Consider the following 22459-nt stretch of genomic DNA (forward strand, 5'->3'; position numbering starts at 1 on the left):
TTGTACCAGGAGTAGTAGAGCTATCGCTCTAAAAGGAAATGAAGTGGATGAGAAGTAAATTTTCCGCCCGTGCTAGCCGAAACGATATCCACCGCATTGCGCGTGTGGTGGTTCATCCTTAAAACGTGTATTGCTTTCTCTGGCATTATTGTCTGTTTGCTTCTATGTGAACGCCGTGAGGTTTCTGCTTTTCTTTTTTTTTTACAAATTTCAACACGTCTTTCTCTGCAGTAAAAAGAAGAGCAGAATGCTCGCGTCTAGGGACTAATGACATGAGCGTTGTGGTAGGCCGTGTGCATATTGTTATCGGTCGTCGTCCGGCCTTTTGCATGTGCGCAGCGCGGCCCAGATAGCTCGAGAGGGCCCTCATATTTAGCATTTGTATCGTACCGACAACCAACCACGATCAATTCCTCCTTCGCGCTTCTTTCTCTGGTCAAATACTCCACCCTACTTCTCTGGACCGAAATGAAGTTCACTCACTCACTCACTCACTCACTCACTCACTCACTCACTCACTCACTCACTCACTCACTCACTCACTCACTCGCTCACTCACTCACTCACTCACTCACTCACTCACTCACTCACTCACTCACTCAACCACTCACTCACTCACTCACTCACTCACTCACTCACTCACTCACTCACTCACTCACTGAACCACTCACTCACTCACTCACTCACCTACTCACTCACTCACTCACTCACTCACTCACTCACTCACTCACTCACTCACTCACTCACTCACTCACTCAGCTTGGCATGGGATGTACGCAAGGTCGCCTTGTTAATTAGGCCCATTTGAACGAAGCTTCTAGCGAACCTAATTAGCGCGTCGGTTGTGCCGCCACATTCGTCGCAGATGCCGTCGAACGAAAACGGGGCTTTTTGATCGGTACAGCAATTTATCCGCGCGTTCATCTCGTCCGATCTGCTGCGCGAACTCTCGATTTGTACTGAGAATGTGAAAAGTTCGGTGCACTAAAAATAAACAAAACCAACAGTAAATCTCAATGAAACTCGAGCGCACTCCTGGTGGAAGTCGGCAGGCTCCTCTAGTGATTGATTATGGCGATCCGAGGTTCTCAATGCATATCGCGCAGATTGGTGCGTGCTGTTTCCATTTTACTACTTTAAGCAGCCAAGTCCTATATATGAAAAAGAGTGAGAGCGTTCTTCCAAAGAGATTCTTGGTTACTTGCACTGGTCATTCATATGCATTGTATTACTCAATTTTCTTAATTTTTATATTTAATACGGGCGTTCTTCAGAGTGCATTTTGTTTAAGCTTGTATTTCGGACATATGCTTCTCAGATTAGGCTTACATGTTCTTTTTTACACAGATGTTTTTCTTGGGAAGTGTATGTTACATCACGGCTGAATCCTGTATTCATTTACCCCTCCTGTTTAAGGTCTGAAATGCAGGCCAGAAGTACTTAATCAACAGTAACAATTACAATTCTTTCTGCAGGCTATAAATCCGGAGGGGTCAGTACTAAATGTACGCTTCCACTCTTGACGAAGTACGGCACTGCATGCTACCGACACACTCAAACATAAGCGACTGCCACATTGAGCACTCAAATGATCTATGTAGAAACACCGTACATCTGTACAGATATGAATTGAATGCAAAGCCTGAATATGAAAAACACTTAAAGAACTGTCTTTCTTTAGTGAACTGAAAGGTATGATGAAATAATCAGGATAACGACTAACAACTTGCTTGAACGCTTGAAAGCGTCCTGCTCTCTATTGTCTGTATAGGCTTTCCGTACCAGCTTCATTTTGACTGTGCCTGACGGGGTTACAATTGCATTTTTCCGTGTCTTCGAATGTTCCTTAATAAATGCTTCTCTTTCACTCATGCACGATTAGGTGATAGACCAGTCAAGCGGCTTATTGCAGCCTTTTCATCGATCTTTAATATTGCAAACGAACATGGTATAAAATTATATTGTAGTTTGTAACATCCTATTAGCCTATAAGCCAGATGTTTAGGTATCTCACTTGAAGACATGCGTAATCCTATATGCATGCAACCATTCGTGGTGGCTGATTGGCTATGGCGCGGAACACGAGGTCACGGGGCCACGGCATTCCGATGAGGGCGGAATACAGAAAATAGAAACGCTCACGTACCTTGCTTGGGGTGCACGGTAAAGAACATAACATGGTCATAATTAGTTCGGAGTCCCCAAATAAGCCGTTCCTCATAACTGAATGTACAGCTTCGCAACGAATGGATTACCGGCCGTTGTCCGAGTAGGCGCCACTTGAAGACCGCCCACATCGCTCGTCGGCCCACAAGGCTGTGTAGGCGCTTGTGTGTTTCTTGAAGGCGAATGGTTTGTTTGAACACCTTTCACTTGGTGGTGCCCTCCGCTCGCGTGAGCGAGCTCAAAGCGCCCCCCCCCCCCCTTCCCTTCTGGTCTCTCTATATCTTTATATTCCCTCTTTCCCGGCCCCCTGAGAAGGGTGGCCAAGCAGGCACATTTCTGGTTAACATCCCTGTCTTCTCCTTTCGTTTCCTCTTCCTGGAAAGGTCCAAAACCCCAATTTAATTCAATGTACATTGCAATGCTCGTGTATTACCGTAAACATACTGCATTACTGAGTATGAAAACTCTGGTGCAGGTGTATTTCTAATAAGGGTTGTAAACTTTGTTTCGCTGAACTTGCAGCTTGTGTATTTTAGCTCGCGAATGTCGTCATTTAGTGTCGCTCTGTGAAAGCATGATTCGCATCTCTTCTTTTTCCAGCGGCAGTCGCTGCGCAGCGAACTCTCGCTGCGCTTCGCCTAACAACTCCGCGTCTCTTAGCAGGTCGAGCACCGTCAAGGCCAGGGCCTTGGCGGATCGCAGGGTGGGAGCCTGCGAATCCACAGCGTTGGCCACGGCAGCGAACTCCCGCGTGTGATTGGCCGCTCCCTGGGCGCTGGGGACGCCGAACAGCGGGTGGATGGTGGGCACGCGGTGGGACACGTTGCCGCAGTCCGTGGCTGCTCCCGACGGCGGCAGGTTCGTAACGACGTCATCGACGAAGGACACGCCTGCCGCATAAACAGTGGCAATGGCGGCACGTTAGTTGAGTGCGTGAGGGACCGTCTACAAAACTGGTGTATCTCGAAATGCACGTGTTCCGTATCTGCCCTTTATGAAGTGAAGGAAGGGCAAGAAAGAAAGAGGGCTACGGGAGAGTGGGGTATTGTGTACTAAATCTATAAAGATAGAGACAGCGTGAAAATAAATGTATTGCAAAGAGAGCAGAGGTAAACTGCTTGGCGAAGAAAGCCGTACAAGTAAACGAAACAGAGAAAACGAAGACAATGGCAATAAAAGAAATGATTAACATGTGTCTACAAAGGCACAATCCGACCAGCCGAGGTGGTTAAGTGGCCATGACGCTCCGCTCCTGAGCACAATGACGCGTGTTCGATCAACGGCCGTGACGGCTGCATTTATTATAGGGTGGGTGATGTGCAAACAGGCTCCTGCACTTAGATTTAGGTACACGTTAAGGAAACCCACACATTCAATAATAATCCGCAGGCTTTAACTACGGCAACCCTCATAATCTACGGTACAGTTTGTGGGCCTGTTGCAATCACGCTAAGTCAATCGGTAAAATGATTCGCCTCAGCACTCTTAAGCAAAATTACACCCTTTTGCCACACAACGATAATCGTCATCTGTCTTGTCCGCATTTCCTTTCTTTAACGCGTCGAGCCCGGTACTTTCCAGTAACGAACAGCATGTGCGTCATCAGCATGACAGCATTCCCGACAGGAAAGTAGCGGGCGTGTCGTCTTCAAGAAAGGAAACGCAAGCAAGGCAGATGACGATTATCGTTGTGTGGCAGAGATACCCCCCAAAGGGTGTAACTTCGCCTAAGAGTGAAGGCATGTATTTTTTTTTTCCTTGGGAACGGGCACCCCCTTGCGTTAACATTACAGTGATGGCCGGGGAAGGTGGCGCCATCTTCGTGGCGTCAACGTTGGGCAGTTTATCAGCGTATGTAGCAAACGAACGAGAGGTTCATACCGAGCGCGCGGGCGTGTTTCCGGTACGCTCTCGCCATGGCGTCGTTGTGCACGACGTGCATGTACGTCGAGCGCCTGTCCAGGTGCGCGGTGCAGCCCGCGGCTTCGGCTGCAGCCTGGAAGCAGGCCTCGACCCTTCGCTTGAGCTCGACCAGCTCTTCGGTGCTCGGAGCCCGGACGAAGTAGCTCATCTCCGCCTCCTCGGGAATGACGTTGGGGTACCTGCCGCCATTAGTGATGACGCCTGCGCGGGCGGGGTATAGCAGCTTATAGCAATGTCTAACGCGGCAGTCACATGTTCGCTTTCAATGATTATCGAAGCCAAAGGCTATTGCAATTGGTAAGCTTCACTGGCTCCAATTCCGTGAACTTGCACAATTGTGTCAATTAGAAACGCGCGTAATAATGGCCTTGGGTTTCAACGATCACGTAAAGCTTGCGTGTGAAGGTAGTGTTAGCAAAGTGTTTATAACATGATTTGAATCTTACAGCGTGGGAAAGGAGTACGCGGAAACTAGTAGGGTGCACGTGTGAAAGTTGTGCGTGCATCATTCTTTGCGACGGTCTAAGCTTTGAGGTCCGCAATAAGCGTTGCTAGTTCTCCGTCAGAGTGAGCGAGAAAAAGTAAAGAATATCGGTTGCGGAGGAGGAGACGAATGCAGTATTTATTGCTCACGATTGTAATGTATGAATTTGGCATCTTTTTTTATCCGTTCTCTTTTATTTTAAAAGGAAGCTTTAGCTCGCGCTCAGCTTTGATATCACTACGCATTTACAAGTGAAAAACATAAATGTTAACCTTGGCCAATAAACCACAGTAAAAACTTTAAAAAAAAATTTGCGGCCTCTATAAGAAACACGGTTCCTGCGTCCGGAACGCTCAGGGAGTGGCGGTTATGTTGAGGGGAATGTGTCTCTCTGGGGACAAAGTAACTGTCTCGGTCACAGCGGACACCGGTACCATTCTGCTGCAATAAAGAGGCCCTCAGAACTCAGCGTTTCGAGATAACTTAGCCTTCCGAGAGTCGACCATGCCCAACTGTTGCCTAGCGCTTCAGTGCTCAATTAGAGATGCCACCGCCATTCCTTGCTATCTTGAAACGGCGTGTACAGACTGCCAATTGTACTACCACAGATGAAATACGAGAGGAAGTGGCGCTGTACCATGCACCCGAGCGGTTGGCTTCAGCTGCTGCCGAAGCAGGCCGATGTTGACGTACGAAGCGACGGCAGCGTCCAGGGCGTTAACTCCTTCCCACGGCGATGCTGCTGCATGAGCTGCTTTACCTTTGAAGCGGACCACAAGCTGGCGAAGGAAAAAGAAAAGTTCAAAAGTCTATTTCGGATGAATGGACGTAGAAACTTAGAAGACTTCTTTCGACAAAAGTCGTTTTTTATTACTTGTTACGGATTCGCTTCGACAGCGTTTTGTAATTTCGTGACCTTTTATTTCCTCCGTTGTTGGATTTATAGGCTAAGATTTCAGAATGAATGTAGAAACTGAGAGGGTATGTCTCGACAAAACTCCTTTTTTGTTACATGTTACAGACTCGCTTCGACAGCGTTTGGGAATTTCGGGATATTTTAGTTCCGTTGTAGTTGTAACCTAGCAAGCAGCAGTTTCATTCAGGCAAAAGAAGTGGTCCACTTTAGAGTTACTTAGAGTCGAGGAGCACGGTGAACCATCAAAACATCTATTGTTTTCAGACGCTTTTCAGTACAGATCCGTCGACAACTCCTGCGCAGTAAAAACCGTACGTGTAATTAGTTTTACAGCATCTGTCTCGCGTGTGTGACCAATGCCTAATGATACTATCACATTGGTAAAAATGTCGCTCTTTAATCTATCAGCAGTTAGTGGAAATAAAGTTACAGGTACTCAGCAGAAAAAAAGGCGGACTCAATGATAGCGGTCGCCGTACGTGTATAGCACATGTAATTCGGAGGCTCCTATCGTGTGAGAAGCTCATTTATTCCTTTTTCAATGCCTTTCAGTTTACCACTAGTACCAAGACAAACGGATATTTGCCCCTTATATGGAATCATTGGAAAGTGAATTGAACATAGAGCAATGAAATTCTTGTCGTTATTATTTGCTTCAGCGTCTATAACGTGGCTAAAATAGAACTCCTCACGTTGTTTTGCCTCACCTGAAACACCAGACAATATAATTTGTGAACCCTTCAATACGGCACGTCCTGCAGCCAATATGCTTATTTGGGACGTTAAAACTAGCCATTAACAAAATAAAATAAAAAGAAACTCGAAAATGAGCCTGCACCTGCTGGTAAGTACATAACAAAATCCTTGTAATTATACCACGCTTTCATAAGTGAAAAGAAGAGGATGAGGAGGATCGCACCAACTACGGGTTGATGCAGCCCTGTAGAGGCAATCTGAGAGTTCACCGTGCCGCAAGTATTTTTTCCCATGAGCGCAAAGAAGCCGCAATATAGGCGGTGAGATGCGCGACCACTGCGCCACCTGCACGCAGCGTGGCCAATCTACACTATAATACAATATTACACCCTTTGGGTTGTATCTTGCCACAGAACAATAAACCCTGTCTTGTCCGCATTTCCTTTCTTTAACGCTGCGAGCACGGTACTTCCCAGTAACGAACGGCATGCGCGTTGTCAGCATGACATAGCATTCCCGACAGGAAAGTAGCGGGCGCGGTGTTTTCAAGAAAGAAAACGCAAGCAAGGCAGATGACGATTATCATTGTGTGGCAGATATACACCCCAAAGGGTGTACCTCTGTCTAAGAGTGTCTAAGAACGGGGGCCGCGTCTCCCCCCTTAGGTAATGTCCCTGAAGGGACCCTTAAGGGAATAATAAATGATAATGAGGGTGGGGGCCGCGTTATTCCCCTCTGTGCAGGCTAGTAGTGGCTGATGCCGATTTTTATTCATGTATTTTCGCTGTGCGCTATATGTTGGAGTGTGCTTGTTGAATCTGCGACAATGGGCGACGTTCTGAGAGTGTATCGCCACGAGTGTAAGCACTTGCAGCCCCAGGATTAATCGAGATAGACGCGTAAACTAGCGGGACATGACACGGGACTCTTTACCTGACACAGTCGATGCTTCATGTTGACCTCTCGCGTAATAGTTCGATGTCTTTTGTTTCATTTGCGTTTAGAATTCAGTTGCACCATTCCAAATAATCAATACACGTGATCACTGTCAAGAAATTGATACGAATTAATTGAGCAATCATTGATATCACGATGCGCTCTCGTGCACAGAATAGCTTATAGTTTTTGAAATGGTATGCTGCCTTGTACAGGCCCACCTGATCCGTCGCTGCAAAGGCAGCCGTCAAGATGTCCACCGGAAATGGGTGAGACATGAGTGCTGCGTCGATTCCCGCCAGGGCGCCCCTTCGTATCAGCAGCTCCTTACCGCAGTGACTCTCCTCCGCAGGTGTGCCGAGAACGACCAACTGTCAACAAAAAAAAAAAAAAAAAGAGAGAGAGAAAGTGCACCAGTACAGAAGCGCTAAGCTGGCGCACTGTAGATTTGTTCCGAATAAAACGATAAATGAATATTCTTCAGCGTTCGAACCTTTTGTTTGTACTGAAAAGGAACCGCTCCTCCGAAAAACTATTAAAAAAAAGACGAAACAACATCTCTGTAATAATTCTTTTGTCATAAATCCAGCGCTCCACTGTACGCAGTGAGATATTCGAACCACTTACGACGCTTTAAATTCTAGACTACGGCTGGTCGGCGCTTTCGTTGCCAAGGGTACTATTTTCTTGGTTGCACTGGCTTTCCTATTTCGTATATAGAATGTTAGGAAAAGCATGACTCCCTCCTGCAAATAAGGCATTTAACTAGTTCTGCGCCTGTTATATTTTACTTGACTGTGACGTATAACGCCTTTCGTAACCAGGGTCTTCCAGAGAGTCCTTTATTACATGTGTACGTCACAGCAGGTCCCCATGAATTAGCTAAATGTTTCTAATCGAATGGCCGGGACATGCATAGGGCTGGTACGAATATCAGACGAACTCAGTAACGCACCACTTCTACGTTATTTGTTGTTTTAAAGAGTAAACGTCGAAAACAAACTTTATGAATGTGGTTTGTTAGCATCGATGTTGGCGTTCGCGGAAACTCAGTTGCAGCGGGCTCAAATAATTTTAGACGGCATCGAAACTCATGGAAACACCAGTTCCAAGCAGTTTTCATTTATCGACACACACACACACACACACACACACACACACACACACACACACACACACACACACACACACACACACACACACACACACACACACACACACACACACACACACACACACACACACACACACACACGCACACGCACACGCACACGCACACGCACACACACGCACACGCACACGCACACGCACACACACGCACACGCACACGCACGCACGCACACATATCTATATATATTACAGCAAGAAAGAGAGAGAGGGAGAAGGAAGACATATGACGTTCTTTTATCATTCCCCCCCTTCCCAGGTCCGAGGCGTATCGATAAGGGTTATTCAACATTTAGTGACAAATGCGCCAGTGCGTACTTTGCCACGAATGTCGCTATGACTCTTCATCGCCGCCTGCACGGCAAGCGCCGCACCCACGGAGGCCTCGGCGATCAGGTTATGTCCGCAGGCGTGACCAATGTCGGGCAAGGCGTCAAATTCGCACAGCAGTGCTATGCAGGGCCCTGCATCGTGTGATTGAAACGCAGAGATGAAACGGGAGAGGTGTTAATGTAAGAAAGGGAGAAACATGTTGATTTAGAGAGGTGCAGAAAGTGTTAGACCGGCTGATCACCTGTCATGACGTGCACTCCAGATGTTCGGCGAGAAATACATGCACAGTGATTGCAGAAACACATAAACTGAACATTCGCCCAAGGACACGCATATACAGGATAAAAATGTCTTAAAACATCTGAAAGCTTGTAGATATAAAAAAAGCTTCATTGTTAAACTTCATTGATATAAGAAAAACTTCGCGCCTTCATTGCATGCGACGCGAAGGCAGTGTTTCCGGACTGACCCAGAATGTCCCGGAGGTCCAAACTTGAGCTGTGGTGCTTGTACACGCAAACTTCAGAGATCATTATCAATGACATCCGGACCCGCATTGGAAGTGGAATTAAGAATTAGAGTTACTAGAGCGCTGACATGAGGCAGCGTGGGGTAATACTGAGGACTAAAGCGCTTTAATTAAACGAGAGGAGCAGAAGAGCACCCCACGCAGCTGGGTCATTACATTCGTGATTGCCGGTAGCACGACAGCAACTAAACCAACAAGTGAAGAACACTCTACCACAAGAAAGCGCTACACTCTGACATGATGTTCGAACTAATTCTGCCACGAAATTGCAACGTGTCACACAGTGCGTTAGTACGTTACATAGTCTTGTCCCACTGCATGTTGTTGCGGCTCGAGGTGGCGTTTGGACCAGAACACTGGCTCCAGATACGGAAGCCCACTCTATGCAGGAGCATATTAAAGGTCTCAGTTCACGTAAGGACACGTCAGCACCACCCACTGTACCAAAAGTCTCCGATTTTAATATGGTCGTATTCCCTAAGTGAATAGACTAGGAAATCTGATGACTGTACCGCGCCCAATCACAATCGTCGAATTGGTCGCAATATCCCGCCCATGATATCGCACCATTCCGTAGAACTACGCTACCGATGTTATACCTTCGCCCCCGCATATTTAGAAACCTGGGAATCCGACGTCAAAGCCATTACCACGGTAGCATTCGACGTTAGCCCTTTTCATCAATTAGTTCAGGTCGTCAAGTTCAGAGAGCATGGTCTTATGTTGACCCGACAACCGAAGTCAACGCTCGTTGACTTCTGGATAGGCGCTGATGAATGGGTGGGGGTTGCCTCGCGGTAAACGTCTAATTAATGCCTTTGGTAGTGTTGAGACCTCACAATGTACATAAGGCTTTCTGAATAGAGAGAGAGAGAGAGAGAAAGCAAGGAGATGAAAAGTCGGAAGGTCAACGAGACGAGAGTCCGGTTTGCTGCCCTACATTAAGGGTCTCATTTGCTACCTGAACTTGAGGCGGATTTCGACCAAGTGCAGATGCTTATAACAATGACCAGCTCCAATTCCTAAACTGCGGCAGGTGCTTTGATGATCTATGATTAAATGAACAAGATTTTGTCAATATAGGAGCTCATCGGGGACTGTAGCAACACCTTGATTTGGGCGACTGGGTTCAAGTTGAAGGTCTTACACGTTTTCTGACCTCCCTGAACTGAAAACCTCGAGTCCGAGGTTTTCAGTTCGAGTCCGATATGTCTTAATGCTCGAGTCCGATATGTCATAATCGGATAAGCGGTCGCTAAAGCTAGATTCACACGGCGGGACGCGTGGCCGATTCCGGCTGCCCCAGATCTTGCGGGGCGCTTTTGCGAATGGCGTTATTCGGCCGCACTGAGCTACGTCATGCTCATTCGCGGGCTGAACCGGCAATCAGTCTTGTTGCACGAATTCAGCTTACATGTACCAGCAAGTGTTTTCTCGGTCGATGGCTGGCGCATTCGAAAGCATGGTGCCAACTGCTGTTCTGGAATGTACATTGCATATGGAATTACGTTGAACGTTCACGTTTCGCCCGAGTGCCCGCAAATGTACGTACCTTTAGAACACGTCAGGTCTGCGTGGAGAAAACGCTAATGATCAAACGTTTTCCTCGCCTTTTGTTGTTAATACCCACGCTTCACTGCTGCTGTCGGCGGTAGAGGCAGACATAAAGGAGGGCAGATGCAAAATGACAGGTGTACGTGCCACAGAAAAATGCGACCATCGTTTTCATCACGCACACAATGAGGTCCCCCCTCCCGCCCCCTCCTACCTTCTGCCACGCCAGGAGCGTGAAACTCCGCCTTGAACGCTGTGTCCAGGAGATAATTACGCGTCATGTCGAAGCCACGTCGTTCCAAGAAGCCTGTAAGACAGTCGTGGCATTGCACCTCGTTCAGAGCTAGCTCGGGATGCTCCCATACGAAACGACTCAGTTGCCACAGGTCTTGCGAGTTCGCCTCGACGACGTTATGCACGAGCTCCTTTAAGTCCGCGGCCATTGCTTTCACGGTAAGTCGAGACTCGTCTGGCCTCCGCGCGCAGGGTGAGGGATATATCCTGAGAAATACTTCGTCGCATAGGGTTTTCTTGTGCTCGCCGGCACTTTCTCAAGGAGGGCCTCTGTCATGTGCCGAAGTCGCTATCACCACATGGACAAAGGACGGCGCAAGCCGTCATGGGGACAACCTCCTCGACAGTTTGGAGACGAGACATCTTATCGAGGCATATCTAGCAAACGTAAAGAGAACAAAGCTATGACCTCTAAGTGCGCCGCATCAGCCTTCTGCCCTTCTTTTGCAGCAAAATAGCAGTCTGTGTTTTTTTCGGGAGAACAGTCGCTTGTGTTTCTTTACATGATTTTGTTCCCAGCCCAGCAAAAAGCAACCGCACCCTCTTCATTACACTGGAAGGAGATAAAATAGCTGCACAGTACAATCAATTTCAGAAGCTCAGGTTTGCGCGAGGCAATCAGGCTCAACATATTCCAAGGCGAATGCACATAGGTGCAGCACCAAGGTTGGACGGAACACCATCTGGTCAAGTAAAAAGAGTATATTGGATTGAAAAAGTTGTCATCGACAAATAATCACGATTAAGCAAGTTAGTCGACAGAGATTTGCACGAATTTCTTGTCAACGTCTAGCCAAATATTTCATGGGAACATGTAACTAAATGAGATCTGCGATAATCTGCAAGGTGTAAGAAGTCCCATGGAAAGACAAGTTAAGAGAAAAGAAATACGGGCAAGGTAAAATTTCTTTTCCACTGCGAAGCGGTATTTCAAGGAAACCCGCATATGGTGTTTCCAATGTAGCTACGTCCTACTTTTGAGCAAGTGCCAAATATTTCTTTGTTCATGGATTATCAGGCACATAAAGTTTACATCGTATCATGACTAACCCATTGAAAACGCAGGAGTATTAGACCATATTATGCGGTTAGGACGAGTCGCACATAGTATTTACGGATAGTTATGAGCGAGATTGCGTTGAGCATCGAAACCATCAGAGCACAAATCAGCCTTGTACTCTTTCACACGCTGACCATTGCAGCATAGCAAGATTTTTATTCTGTCAATGACTTGTTTACTAATGTTTAGCATGCGAGTGTAGTCGTCCTTGCTTTCGTATCGATTGCAAACACGAAGTACAAGGTAACTACGCAAGCCTCTCGCGCGTGAACTGACTTGCACATGTGCTCTCTGATTGATAATGCCAGTTAGAAACTCAACAATGCAGTATTAGTGGAAAAATGCATAGTCTATTTTTGTTCTTCGGCCTCGCCGCGCTGATGTGAGGTCGGCCATGCCGTCTGTCCGTCAATCCGGTCAATCAATCAATCAATCAATCAATCAATCAATCAATCAATCAATCAATCAATCAATCAATCAATCAATCAATCAATCAATCAATCAATCAATGAATCAATCAATCAATCAATCAATCAATCAATCAATCAATCAATCAATCAATCAATCAATCAAATGGCGTCTCCAGAAAACTTGAAATGGACTGCACTTATAGGAAGGATCAAGCAAACAAATTAAACGAGCAGATAGACAGGCATTCGAACAAATGGGGTTAATACGGAAGAATTCACGCTGAACCGTAAAATAAAACCTACTTGCGAGAGATGCGAGAGAAGTAGTTTGTCGAGTTTTTTTGAATTCCCAGTTTCCTTTCACCTATTCTGACCTGCGGGTAGCTTTCCATAAAGGATACAGCCATAGCAGGTAATGATGTTATGGTAACTGTCGGACGTCTTACATTTTCTGATTAAGGTATTCAACGCCGCCCTCCAGCCAACCTCGTATATTGTATCCATTGATACAAACTATAAATTTATGTCGAATTTCATGGCCAGTTCCATATGATACAAGGTCAAGCATCACGTGAATGAAGGGGCAGATAATTATACAGATGTTCCATTGGAGTTCTCTGAGTATGCGTAAGCATACCCCCGAATTTAAGTTGCCCCACCCGCAAATTTCAAGTTAGCTCTGTTCAAAACTTCGAAAGTTGGCCCACCCCCAAATATGAAGTTGGCGCAGACCAAAATATGAAGTTGGCCCACTCCGAAATTTCAGGTAGGCCCACTCCAAAATTTCAAGTTGGCTCACCCCAAAATTTCAAGTTGGTTCACACCCAAATTTGATGTTTGGCGTACTTGACGCACTACACAGACGTGCTTCAATCACGTTGGCAATCTGCGACGCGATCTACGTCAGAGTACTTCGGAAAAGAAGGCCAACAAAGCGGCTAGTCGGTTGCACTTCACAGGAGTATCGCCTTCGATAATGAGAAGAATGGCGATGTTGGCAGCAGGCGGATCTATCGTCATGAGGCGGCCTGGCGGCAATATTTTATGAATGTTTAGTAAAGATAAGCATTGCAGACAGGTAGTCGAGGAGATCATCATTTAGATACGCAACATGAGAGAGATCAAACGCATAAAGAACAATAACGTAGACGAGGACGAAAGCGCACAGCCTGCAAATTTCCCAGTGCATGAAGCACCGTTAACGCACATGCACTTCACATGCACGGAAATGAATAACGCTGGGCCGTTACCTGTCCGCAGTAAGAATACGCTTCACTTAATAACCTAAGAGGGAGCCGAAAGACCCCTTGGTAACTTTGTAATGAGGGAGAGAGGACTTGTTTTAATGAAGGCAGGGCGCTTGGCCTGAGCTAGCGCGCTCTGGCCTGCTACTCTGCATAGTAAAATATTTAGCGCGCACAATTGCCAAGGACACAGTGAAGGGGGGCACACGAGCGCTTTGTCACGAGCGCCTTCACTGTGTCCTTGTCAATTGTGCGCGCTAAATATTCTACTATGAGTTCGTACCAACTCGCCCAACTATCAGTTCTGCTGCTACTCTGCACTAAGGAACGAGGAAGGGTGACGTAAAGGCGCAACAAGAAATGAAGGTGATATAGAAGAGGAATTCGCAACAGGTGGACACTAGTCCACCATTGAGCTTATCATCAATAAAGTGCAAAAATGGCACTCGAAGAGATCGCCACAAGAAGCCACGGGGTTACGCATATTTGTTGAGGCTGCTGTCTCAAAAATAATAACAACAATAATAACCTCCACAAAACGACGTCACAGTAAGGTTAGTCTAAGGTATGCTTGCGCGTCAGCCGCACCGGTACCCAGAAATGAATATACAGTCAGCTGGGGGCTCCGATCAGCGGCTCTAGTGCGGCGAGCACCGACAAGGGGTGATAAGGGGCGAAGTCTGGAGACCGCATGGAATGGCATGCGCATTGATACCATGTCAGCTGCTTCAACATTTTGTCAATCTTATTGTTTTCAGTATTTCTCTCTCGTTGTTGGCCGAGAGCATCAGCGGCTTTTCCGGCACGAATATGCCATTCCCGAATTGGAAAACCGCTACAGCACACTTCATGTCCCATAAAGCAACTGATTATAGGCGATGCGTGCAGGTTGATATGGCTGAGGACTTCGAATGAATGAAAATTAGTGTGCCTGAATCTATTTTGTCTTACGTGGCCGAGGCTGTGTCAAAGCATCGTCCCCTTCCCCCATTTCCGTCTCGCAACAGGTGTCGCTAATGGCATAAACCAATGATTTGCTTGAAACTCAAATACGATCTGCAAATATACACCGCATTTAGATTTGGACATTCTGTTCGTGCATTGCATTACGCTAAGTGAATATGACGTTTCTGAATCGTTTGTGAAATTATTAGGTCCAGATAAAATGTAATATATTCTGGTATTCTTCTGGCTTGTGGCATAAGACATAGATTAAAAGAAACTTAGCCCCGTGCAACCAGGACGGAGTAGAAAATAATAGGTCTAACACTAGCAGACAGGAAGACGACAAGCATGGATTTGATTTAAATTATTTTGATCTATTTTTACCCCCAGGGCCTTTCGTGATCCCAGAGGGTTTAAAGCACGGGTAGACGGCACTCTAGGTGACATTAAGATGCAGGAATTGCGTTGCACAGAGTGACGGTCTTCTATAGCAAAATAAAAATAAAAATAATATTGCAAATGCAAGGCAACCTATGTGGAGAGCAATAAAAGATAAAATGAACTAATAAGGTCAAGAGATTTGCAGGCGTGTAACGTAGTCGATTGAGTTAGGGCTGGGGTAATCAGATATTTCCTAGAGAGGTCATTGTCCTGTAGTGGAACTAAAATACGCCTATGACGAGGAAGAAGTGCCTTTAATCCCGCAATTTACGGAATGTTAATGTCTTTTACAATCTTTTCTCTGTCGAAATAACAAAGTCGCGTTATATGAGGGTCTGGGTACAAAACTTTAACTGATTGGTGACAAACGAAACGCAGCATGGATGAAACACCAGGTCATCCACCTTGAGCGTTCGTTTACTTTTGCAAATGCTTAATTTTTTTTTCTACACATAATCAGACAGGACCTGTTGCAAGACACAGTACAAAAATTGGCATTGCATTCATCCTTGGGGATGATTAGCGATGTTAATGCTAAACAAAATATTTCCTATGATGGGAGTGTAATTGGTGATAATATGATGCGTTATGTGATATGATGATTATTATGACGATTATTGTGATTATTATGAGGGAAGTAACGAGACAGACACATAGTTGTAACTTGTGAAGCGGCACTCGAGGAGCTAGAAGAAGAGGAAGTCGGGCGCGAGGGATTGGTGATCGGCTACTTTCGAAACAACAACAACAACAACAACAACAACAACAACAACAACAACAACAACAACAACAACTACCACCACCACCACCACCACCACCACCACCACCACCACCACCACTACTACTACTCCTACTACTACTGCTACTCCTACTACTACTGCTACTACTTTGGCATGTGGTAGGAGCCACATATGTGATAGGAAACAACTACTTTGAACTGTCTCATGTTTTCACCCGTTTTGCCTGAGAATATGCTCGGTTCAGGCGTCTAGCAGCTAGGTTGCATTGGTTGACATGATGCCCGCTTCGGCGTAGCCCGTCGACTTGCCTGCTGCGGCGTTGGCCATGGCTGTTGGTTCTGGTGGTAGTCCGACCAGATGTCTGCTTCTTCGAACGTCTTGTAGGACTGGATTGTCCAGGGTGCCCAGTGAACAGCACTTATACCAAAGCTTTTACGGATGTGATGGCTTCATTTAACGTGCGAATGGCGAAAAGGGAAGAGAAAGGAAATGGGACGGTGCGAAGCTTATTGTTGTTCTTGTTCCTTCATGACGTGGCGCAACCCTCTTTCGGTGATCGGCCATTAACTGGGTGGGGCAAGGGTGAAATACAATGTAATACTTATTTTGAGAAATATGATTTCAATAAAAATGGGTAATTTGAACTTTTGTAAGTCGAAAGTTATGTGAAATAGATATAATTTCTATTGTATCTACGTACTACACAATACACAAGTTGCATTACGATCGATTACCAATCCCTCGCGCGCGACATTCTACTTCTGCGCCCGTACAGCGCCACGTTAGAATACGCACAGACGCAGAGTGCTTATTAAAAACTTGTACTTAATTGTTCTCTATACATAGATACCCAGTGGCATGTACCCGGTAAACCAAGTTGGCTACCATGCCAGACAGAAGTCAGCAGCAAGTTGTCTATTCTGACACATAACCAATGGCTCTTGTTGCGTGCTCGGAACGACAGCCCATACCTAGTGGTCAAAGCTAGGTAGACAACTGGGGTCTCTGGGGAATGTGAAAGATGTTAGATGCCGCAAAGTTAGTGAAATTATGAAAGAACATCAATCGCATTAAAACAAGTACCGGTAATTCTATCTTTGGGGAAGCAATTCCGCGGGAAGGTCAGCGACTGGACTAATTGAGTCGTAACATTATGAACTGTAGAAAAAAGATATTAGTGCGCACCACATATGCATGGTTTCACGATAACTTAGGTCTCCCTTCCCACAGGAACCCCGCTATCATCTGTTCACGAAGGCATCCACTTCAGGAAGCAATCGCTGCGTGCCATCCACATCGGACGACGTATCACGATAAGGAGATAAGGACGTTGCTCACGTTTGCGGAGAGAAAACGCTGACCATCAGACACGTGTGACTGTGCGAGAGAGCGCGTATCTCCTTTTCATCGTCGTCCAAAGGTGCGCTGATACCGTTTTATACTCTGCTTGAAGCTTGGATATAAATCTAAAGAAACCGCGTGTATCATTTTTATTAACATTGTTCTGAAGTGCGCCTTCAGAGCAGTGTTAATAAACTTTTGGCTTGCTTGCATGGCGGCACCCAGAAGTTCGCTTCAAGTACTTAGCAGCCGACACCTAGTTGACTCGCGAAAAAAAAAAAAAAGTGAGCTGAAGATTTCTCAAACAACAAGGCGAATAGTCAAATAATTTTTGCTTATGTACCGCGTGTAGTGAACGCCACGATTACGACGTAAAGTACACGCGGTATCAGCTTCGTAGATGCGCTTAGTGCTTTGCTTTGAAGCCTACTTAAATCGCAAAAATGTTCACTTGCTGAAATTTACGAAGTCGTGCTACCGAAATCTTGCGCGTTAGGTTAGCCTTACTTGACAGCTTTGTAGCAATTTATTTGAAAACGAAAGATGAAAACGAACTTTTTTGTTTGGATTGATGAAATACCACAACAGAACGTTTACTTGCATAAATTGATGACACAAATTGCAGGCTACCTAATAATGTTTGAAGCGCTTTTCGCTGCCATACTCGGTAACACCATGCCAAGTTTAACGCAGGACAAATCGTGGTTTACGTGCTTGGAAGAATGATACAATATGGGTTTAGCTTCGCGCCTTTCAAGTTGGATATTATTCTGTAACGATTGCATATTTTCACCCCTGCGCGAAAACCAATGCCACTGACAGTCGATGAAGATGTGGGTGTGATTATGTGAAGCTCAATAAAATGTCAGGAGTACTTAACAAATTAACTCGCTTTTCCTTGCAGATGTATTACGATACGAAGGCCAACTACGCCACGGGTGCGGTCTGCCTGCTTATTTTCACCTCCGTTCATGTCTACAGTACAGGTTGGTACACAAATTTGAGTAACTTCTCTATCACGAAGAAATGAGTGCTTTGATATCCAGTGTGCGATCAGTGAGGCCGCTAGTTTATACTCTAGCTTTAAAGACTGAGATAACAGCAGTCTGTCTTTTCTGTGGTGTACTGGTAAAGCACGTTTAAATACTTGTCTCGCTCATTAAACATAATGAGTTCCTGGCGCAGTTCCATAGTTGCGATGCAGACGACACTTTATATTGTGCACGTACAAGCGTCCGCGTTATTGTGAGGCATGAAAGTTGGCGTTTAATACGTCGTATATTTGGCCAAGGTGGTATTTCATATGAGCAAGATTTTTTTTTCGCACTGAACAAAAGTCGCTGTCTTCCTTTCATTGTCCTCGTATTTTCTCGGAACAACAATTTTCGCTATTATAAATGTTTGGCGATATCCCTCTGAGCGCCATATGCGAGCCGCCATTTTACGTTAAGTCTTATGGCTAGGATTTGCGCTTAGTTCTGGTTCTTGAATTTAATCGGTATTACTTTACTGTGTTCTACTTACCACTGCAGGTTTAAAACAGCGCGGCGTATATCTCACGGTGTCGTCATACGAAGGCGCACTCAGGAAAGCAGGTCACTTTGAGGTCAACTGGTATGGCGTGGACGTCGACCTCCTCAACAAGACTTTTGTCGCTCTACTCTCGCAAACTCCGAGGTCAAATAATTGGAAGAACGCACAGCTGCACCCCGTGAAACAAAGCGCTGGGCGACTGACGACGTCGGTGAAGTACCCGGAATACAGCACCGAACGAGTGATGACCGGAAGTTGCCTCGGGTACTGGGCCGTCCTACTACAAGTCGACGTCACCGACAACAGCAGCGTAGTCATCGAATCATCCTGCCTTCGCGGGCATCCGAGGTGGATGCGTGAGAGCTGCTGCCACATTTCTAATCTCAAACTCGACGAGCTCTTTGTGCCAGGGACTCACGATTCCGCCATGTACCGCCTGAGACGAGAATGGCCCGTGGGGGACTTCATCTTCACGCAAGACCAATCTATCGCCCAACAGCTTGCCTTTGGAATAAGGTCTCTGGACTTGAGAGTTGGGTTCGTCGACGGCGTGTTCTGGATGTTTCACGATAAGTTCAAGGCACAGGTTACGCTGGAGGCTATTCTGCGGCAGGTTCGTAGCTTCGTCGAAACCACGGGGGAAGTTGTGTTACTAGATTTCCACAGGTTTACTCTCGGTTTCGACCGCTACGTCGATCCAGTCAACGAACGTCATCGAATGCTTGTAGAAGTGATTGTAAATACCCTCGGGGAACTCACGGCACAGAGAACACTGTTCAACAGCACACTTGAAGACTTACTTGGTGGATGTGGTAAACAGGCAAAACATAATAAGCCGACCGTGTTTCTGATGTATAACTACGACTACGTAGGTCCCTACTCTGAGTTCCTGTGCCCGGGAGTAGTTCAAAACTGGGCGGACGCGCAAGATCTCAACTATCTTGTAGAATACCTCGAAGAAAACGCCTGCAAGAAGTTCCCTGGAACTTTGTCTTCTGCTCAAGCCGAGCTGACGGTCAAGTTTCCATCCCAAGTAGACACAGTGCGCGAGCTGGCGGAAATTGTCAATTTCAACGTGACAAACATGTTCAGGGAGCGCTTTTGGAAATGCACAAACATCGTGACGAACGATTATTTTCTGGGCAGTGGCACTATTGAACTGGCCATTGAAGCTAACAAGTACAGGGGAGAGATAAAAGGAGGACTGAGAAGGTGTGATGGTGGTGTCTTGCCATGATGAACAAAAAATACGTCTTGAAAAGTGACGGCGGAATTCGCCACATGCTGAACGAGTAACGCGGGGTTCTCGCTTGTGAAAACGTTGCTGCAAGTAAATATACAGCGTGACAAGAACAAAACAAACTTACTGTGCATAATTCTTCAAGTGACCTTGCTCCTAGATGATTGTAATTCCACTATGTGGTGACCATTGTGCTCTGAAAATAATCTCCATATGCAAAGAACGCTCCTACAAACGCCGTTGTGTGAACTTTAGAAAATTAAGAAGTTTCGCGTAGCAGATGCTTGGGAATATACTAGCGTGGTATTCAATTGCACAATAAATGCCTATGAAAATGGGTTCTAGAAAATCCAGCTTTAGCACAAAAAAGCTTGAAATGCAATGATTAACCCGTATTAGAGCAAAGTGAGCATTAAGAATGTAAAATTTATTGAATCAAGTGTTACATAAAACAATTGAAGTCAATGGAATATTCTCATTGAGCATATTGAATTTATGTGTTAGCGCCACTTAACTGCGACCAACAAATAGTATCCGATTTTCTCTCGTCTTCAATTAGTAGATGCCTTCGTTCTCGAGGAGAAATCCAATAACGTGTTTGCAGCGCACATCCCAAGTCAGTTTGTGGCGAGGGAATAAGTTTCTTGAGTTATTTTACCACCGTAACAGAAATGGTCAGCGCCCTTTAGTTCATAACATGGATGACCACGCTAAATACACCTCAGCCGGTTCACACCTTGAGCTGCAGCACGCACCGAGACCATGAACTACTGCAACCTGTACGTCTTGCACTACGAAGGCACGCTTAACTTTTCCGAGACAATGATGTTAACGAGACACTTCAGTATTGTACGTTGTGCTACGTGTGGGCTATGTGTGTGTCAAGTGCATATATGTCCTGTGCACATCAACTCATTTATCATCGCGTTCACATGGAGTAGCTTGATAGGACTCGCGCTAGGCAAACCTTTCACATTTTTTTTTCTTAAACAGCCTGTCTTCCTCTACCTTATTACGAAGAGGTTACACATATTGGGCCCATACTGCAGGTGAGCTAACATATTCTGAAATCGCGGTGAGGCCTTTCCTTACCTATGCTTGCCACCCTGACCCGAAATGAAAAAAAAAAAAAAGCCTAATTGACTTGAAAGAAATAAAGGTACTAAACTATGGAGCATATAAACATTAAGACTGCCCAGACTGCCCAGAACTCTATTGCTCACTCTCGCACATGCTTTGGCAATGTACCGCGTTACCAGAGGGCCCTCTCTCCAGTGAGCCCGAATGGGAAGAAGCCCTCAAAAGCCCGGACCTCAACCTCCAACTCAAGGCCGTCCAGAGGGCCCAAGAACTGGCGTAGCGTCACCACGTTCCCGTCCCGACTTGGGCGGCGCCTACGGTTTCGGCCCAAGGAGCTCCCCGCGTGCGATCTCCAACGGCTTAAACCCCCTCAGGACCTCAATAAAGTTCTTGACAGACTGACTGACTATGGAGCTTTAGGTGCCAAAATCACGATGTGATCATAAGACACACCGTAGTGGGGGACTCCTTAATAATATTCACAAGCTCGGATCCGTTACGCTGCAGCTACATCGAAGCACACGAGCTTTTTCATCGATGGCACGAACGGCTCGAAGCGCGCTGGCGCCGTCTCCATTGGCGTTGTCGTGCAGTGCAGATATCGACGGCACATGAGCGGCCGACGCGTGGAGGGTTAGGATGCCTCCAGAGACGCACAGTGCGTTCGGCTGCAAAATCGACGAGGACGCAGCGTCACGTTGCGCTCAATCGGCTCTGCTGGAGCCCGGCCGGCGTTCTGCTTCCCACTGCTAGCTTCAGTGCTGTGCGCACACAACTTAGTGTTTCTGTTGAGCAGGAATGCTAATAGCCGCAACAGTAGTACACGCCGAGCTAAATCTACCTAATCATTTTTTTTTGGGGGGGGGGGGGGGCACTGGAGAACGGTGACCGTTTCTGGGATTTCATCCGGTGCACTTATGATTGCGAGGCGTGCACCCCCGTTGGCGGGTCTCCTCATCGTCCCAGCTTTCCAAGACGCCTTCAGCGCAACGCTAAAACTCTCTATCGTTCTCATCGCTTCGCCTTGAGTGAAGCTGCATTTTTTGTTGCCCTTTTTTTCGTGCATATGGCCTATGTGTTAATCTATGCGACTAAGACTATGCTTTAGTCATTATTCTGACAACGTTAACAGCCGCTCATCTGGCGCAATAACGAGACTGGATAAGTGATTTCAATAAACTGGTACCAATTATCATGGCTCCTTCGTAGTCACATCCGTGATGCTCTGGACTCAATGTGCCCTTCATTTAAACGTTTGTGGAAAGCAACGAGGAATCATTACGGCGAGACAGAAAATATCGATGCCCCTAAGTCTATAATATGTGACCACTAAGCTTCTGATCTTCAGGTAACATATATGGAAGCTGTCAAAAATCACCACGTGCGTTCTACATGCGACGCTATACTCCGTTTCATACACCAGGTGC

General features: G+C 46.2%; 2 protein-coding genes across 3 annotated transcripts; one reads left to right on the plus strand and one right to left on the minus strand.

Moving 5' to 3' along the window:
- Positions 1–2419: 2419 nt before the first annotated feature.
- LOC126533218 (xaa-Arg dipeptidase-like) lies at positions 2420–11363 on the minus strand. 2 transcript variants are annotated; one of them, XM_050180495.3, is made up of 6 exons: positions 10919–11363; positions 8607–8752; positions 7343–7492; positions 5211–5352; positions 4048–4290; positions 2420–3056 (listed from the first exon to the last, which is right to left on the minus strand). In XM_050180495.3, the coding sequence occupies exons 1-6, from the start codon at positions 11145–11147 to the stop codon at positions 2716–2718; spliced, it is 1251 nt and encodes a 416-aa protein (XP_050036452.1). In that variant the 5' UTR covers positions 11148–11363; the 3' UTR covers positions 2420–2715. The 2 variants fall into 2 exon arrangements, with proteins under 2 accessions (XP_050036452.1, XP_054927808.1); XM_055071833.1 differs by lacking the exon at positions 10919–11363 and adding an exon at positions 10703–10878.
- Positions 11364–17125: 5762 nt separating this feature from the next.
- LOC126533216 (PI-PLC X domain-containing protein 1-like) lies at positions 17126–22224 on the plus strand. The gene is made up of 3 exons (XM_050180493.3): positions 17126–17258; positions 18084–18165; positions 18712–22224. Exons 2-3 carry the CDS (start codon positions 18084–18086, stop codon positions 19947–19949), a joined length of 1320 nt encoding a protein of 439 aa, XP_050036450.1. The 5' UTR covers positions 17126–17258; the 3' UTR covers positions 19950–22224.
- The last annotated feature ends 235 nt before the right edge of the window (positions 22225–22459 follow it).

The sequence above is a fragment of the Dermacentor andersoni genome, chromosome 7, assembly GCF_023375885.2.
Source record: "Dermacentor andersoni chromosome 7, qqDerAnde1_hic_scaffold, whole genome shotgun sequence".
Taxonomy (NCBI): domain Eukaryota; kingdom Metazoa; phylum Arthropoda; class Arachnida; order Ixodida; family Ixodidae; genus Dermacentor; species Dermacentor andersoni.

What these genes read in the sequence shown, in the direction of transcription:
- LOC126533218 (XM_050180495.3), bottom strand. Translation starts at nt 11,147, where the DNA reads ATGGCCGCGGACTTAAAGGAGCTCGTGCATAACGTCGTCGAGGCGAAC. An exon ending in GCCAACCGCTCGGGTGCATG is followed by an intron (nt 4,291 to 5,210) that starts GTACAGCGCCAC and finishes CCGCCCGCGCAG; the next exon opens with GCGTCATCACTAATGGCGGC. An exon ending in GAAACACGCCCGCGCGCTCG is followed by an intron (nt 3,057 to 4,047) that starts GTATGAACCTCT and finishes TTTATGCGGCAG; the next exon opens with GCGTGTCCTTCGTCGATGAC.
- LOC126533216 (XM_050180493.3), top strand. Translation starts at nt 18,084, where the DNA reads ATGTATTACGATACGAAGGCCAACTACGCCACGGGTGCGGTCTGCCTG. An exon ending in CGTTCATGTCTACAGTACAG is followed by an intron (nt 18,166 to 18,711) that starts GTTGGTACACAA and finishes TTACCACTGCAG; the next exon opens with GTTTAAAACAGCGCGGCGTA.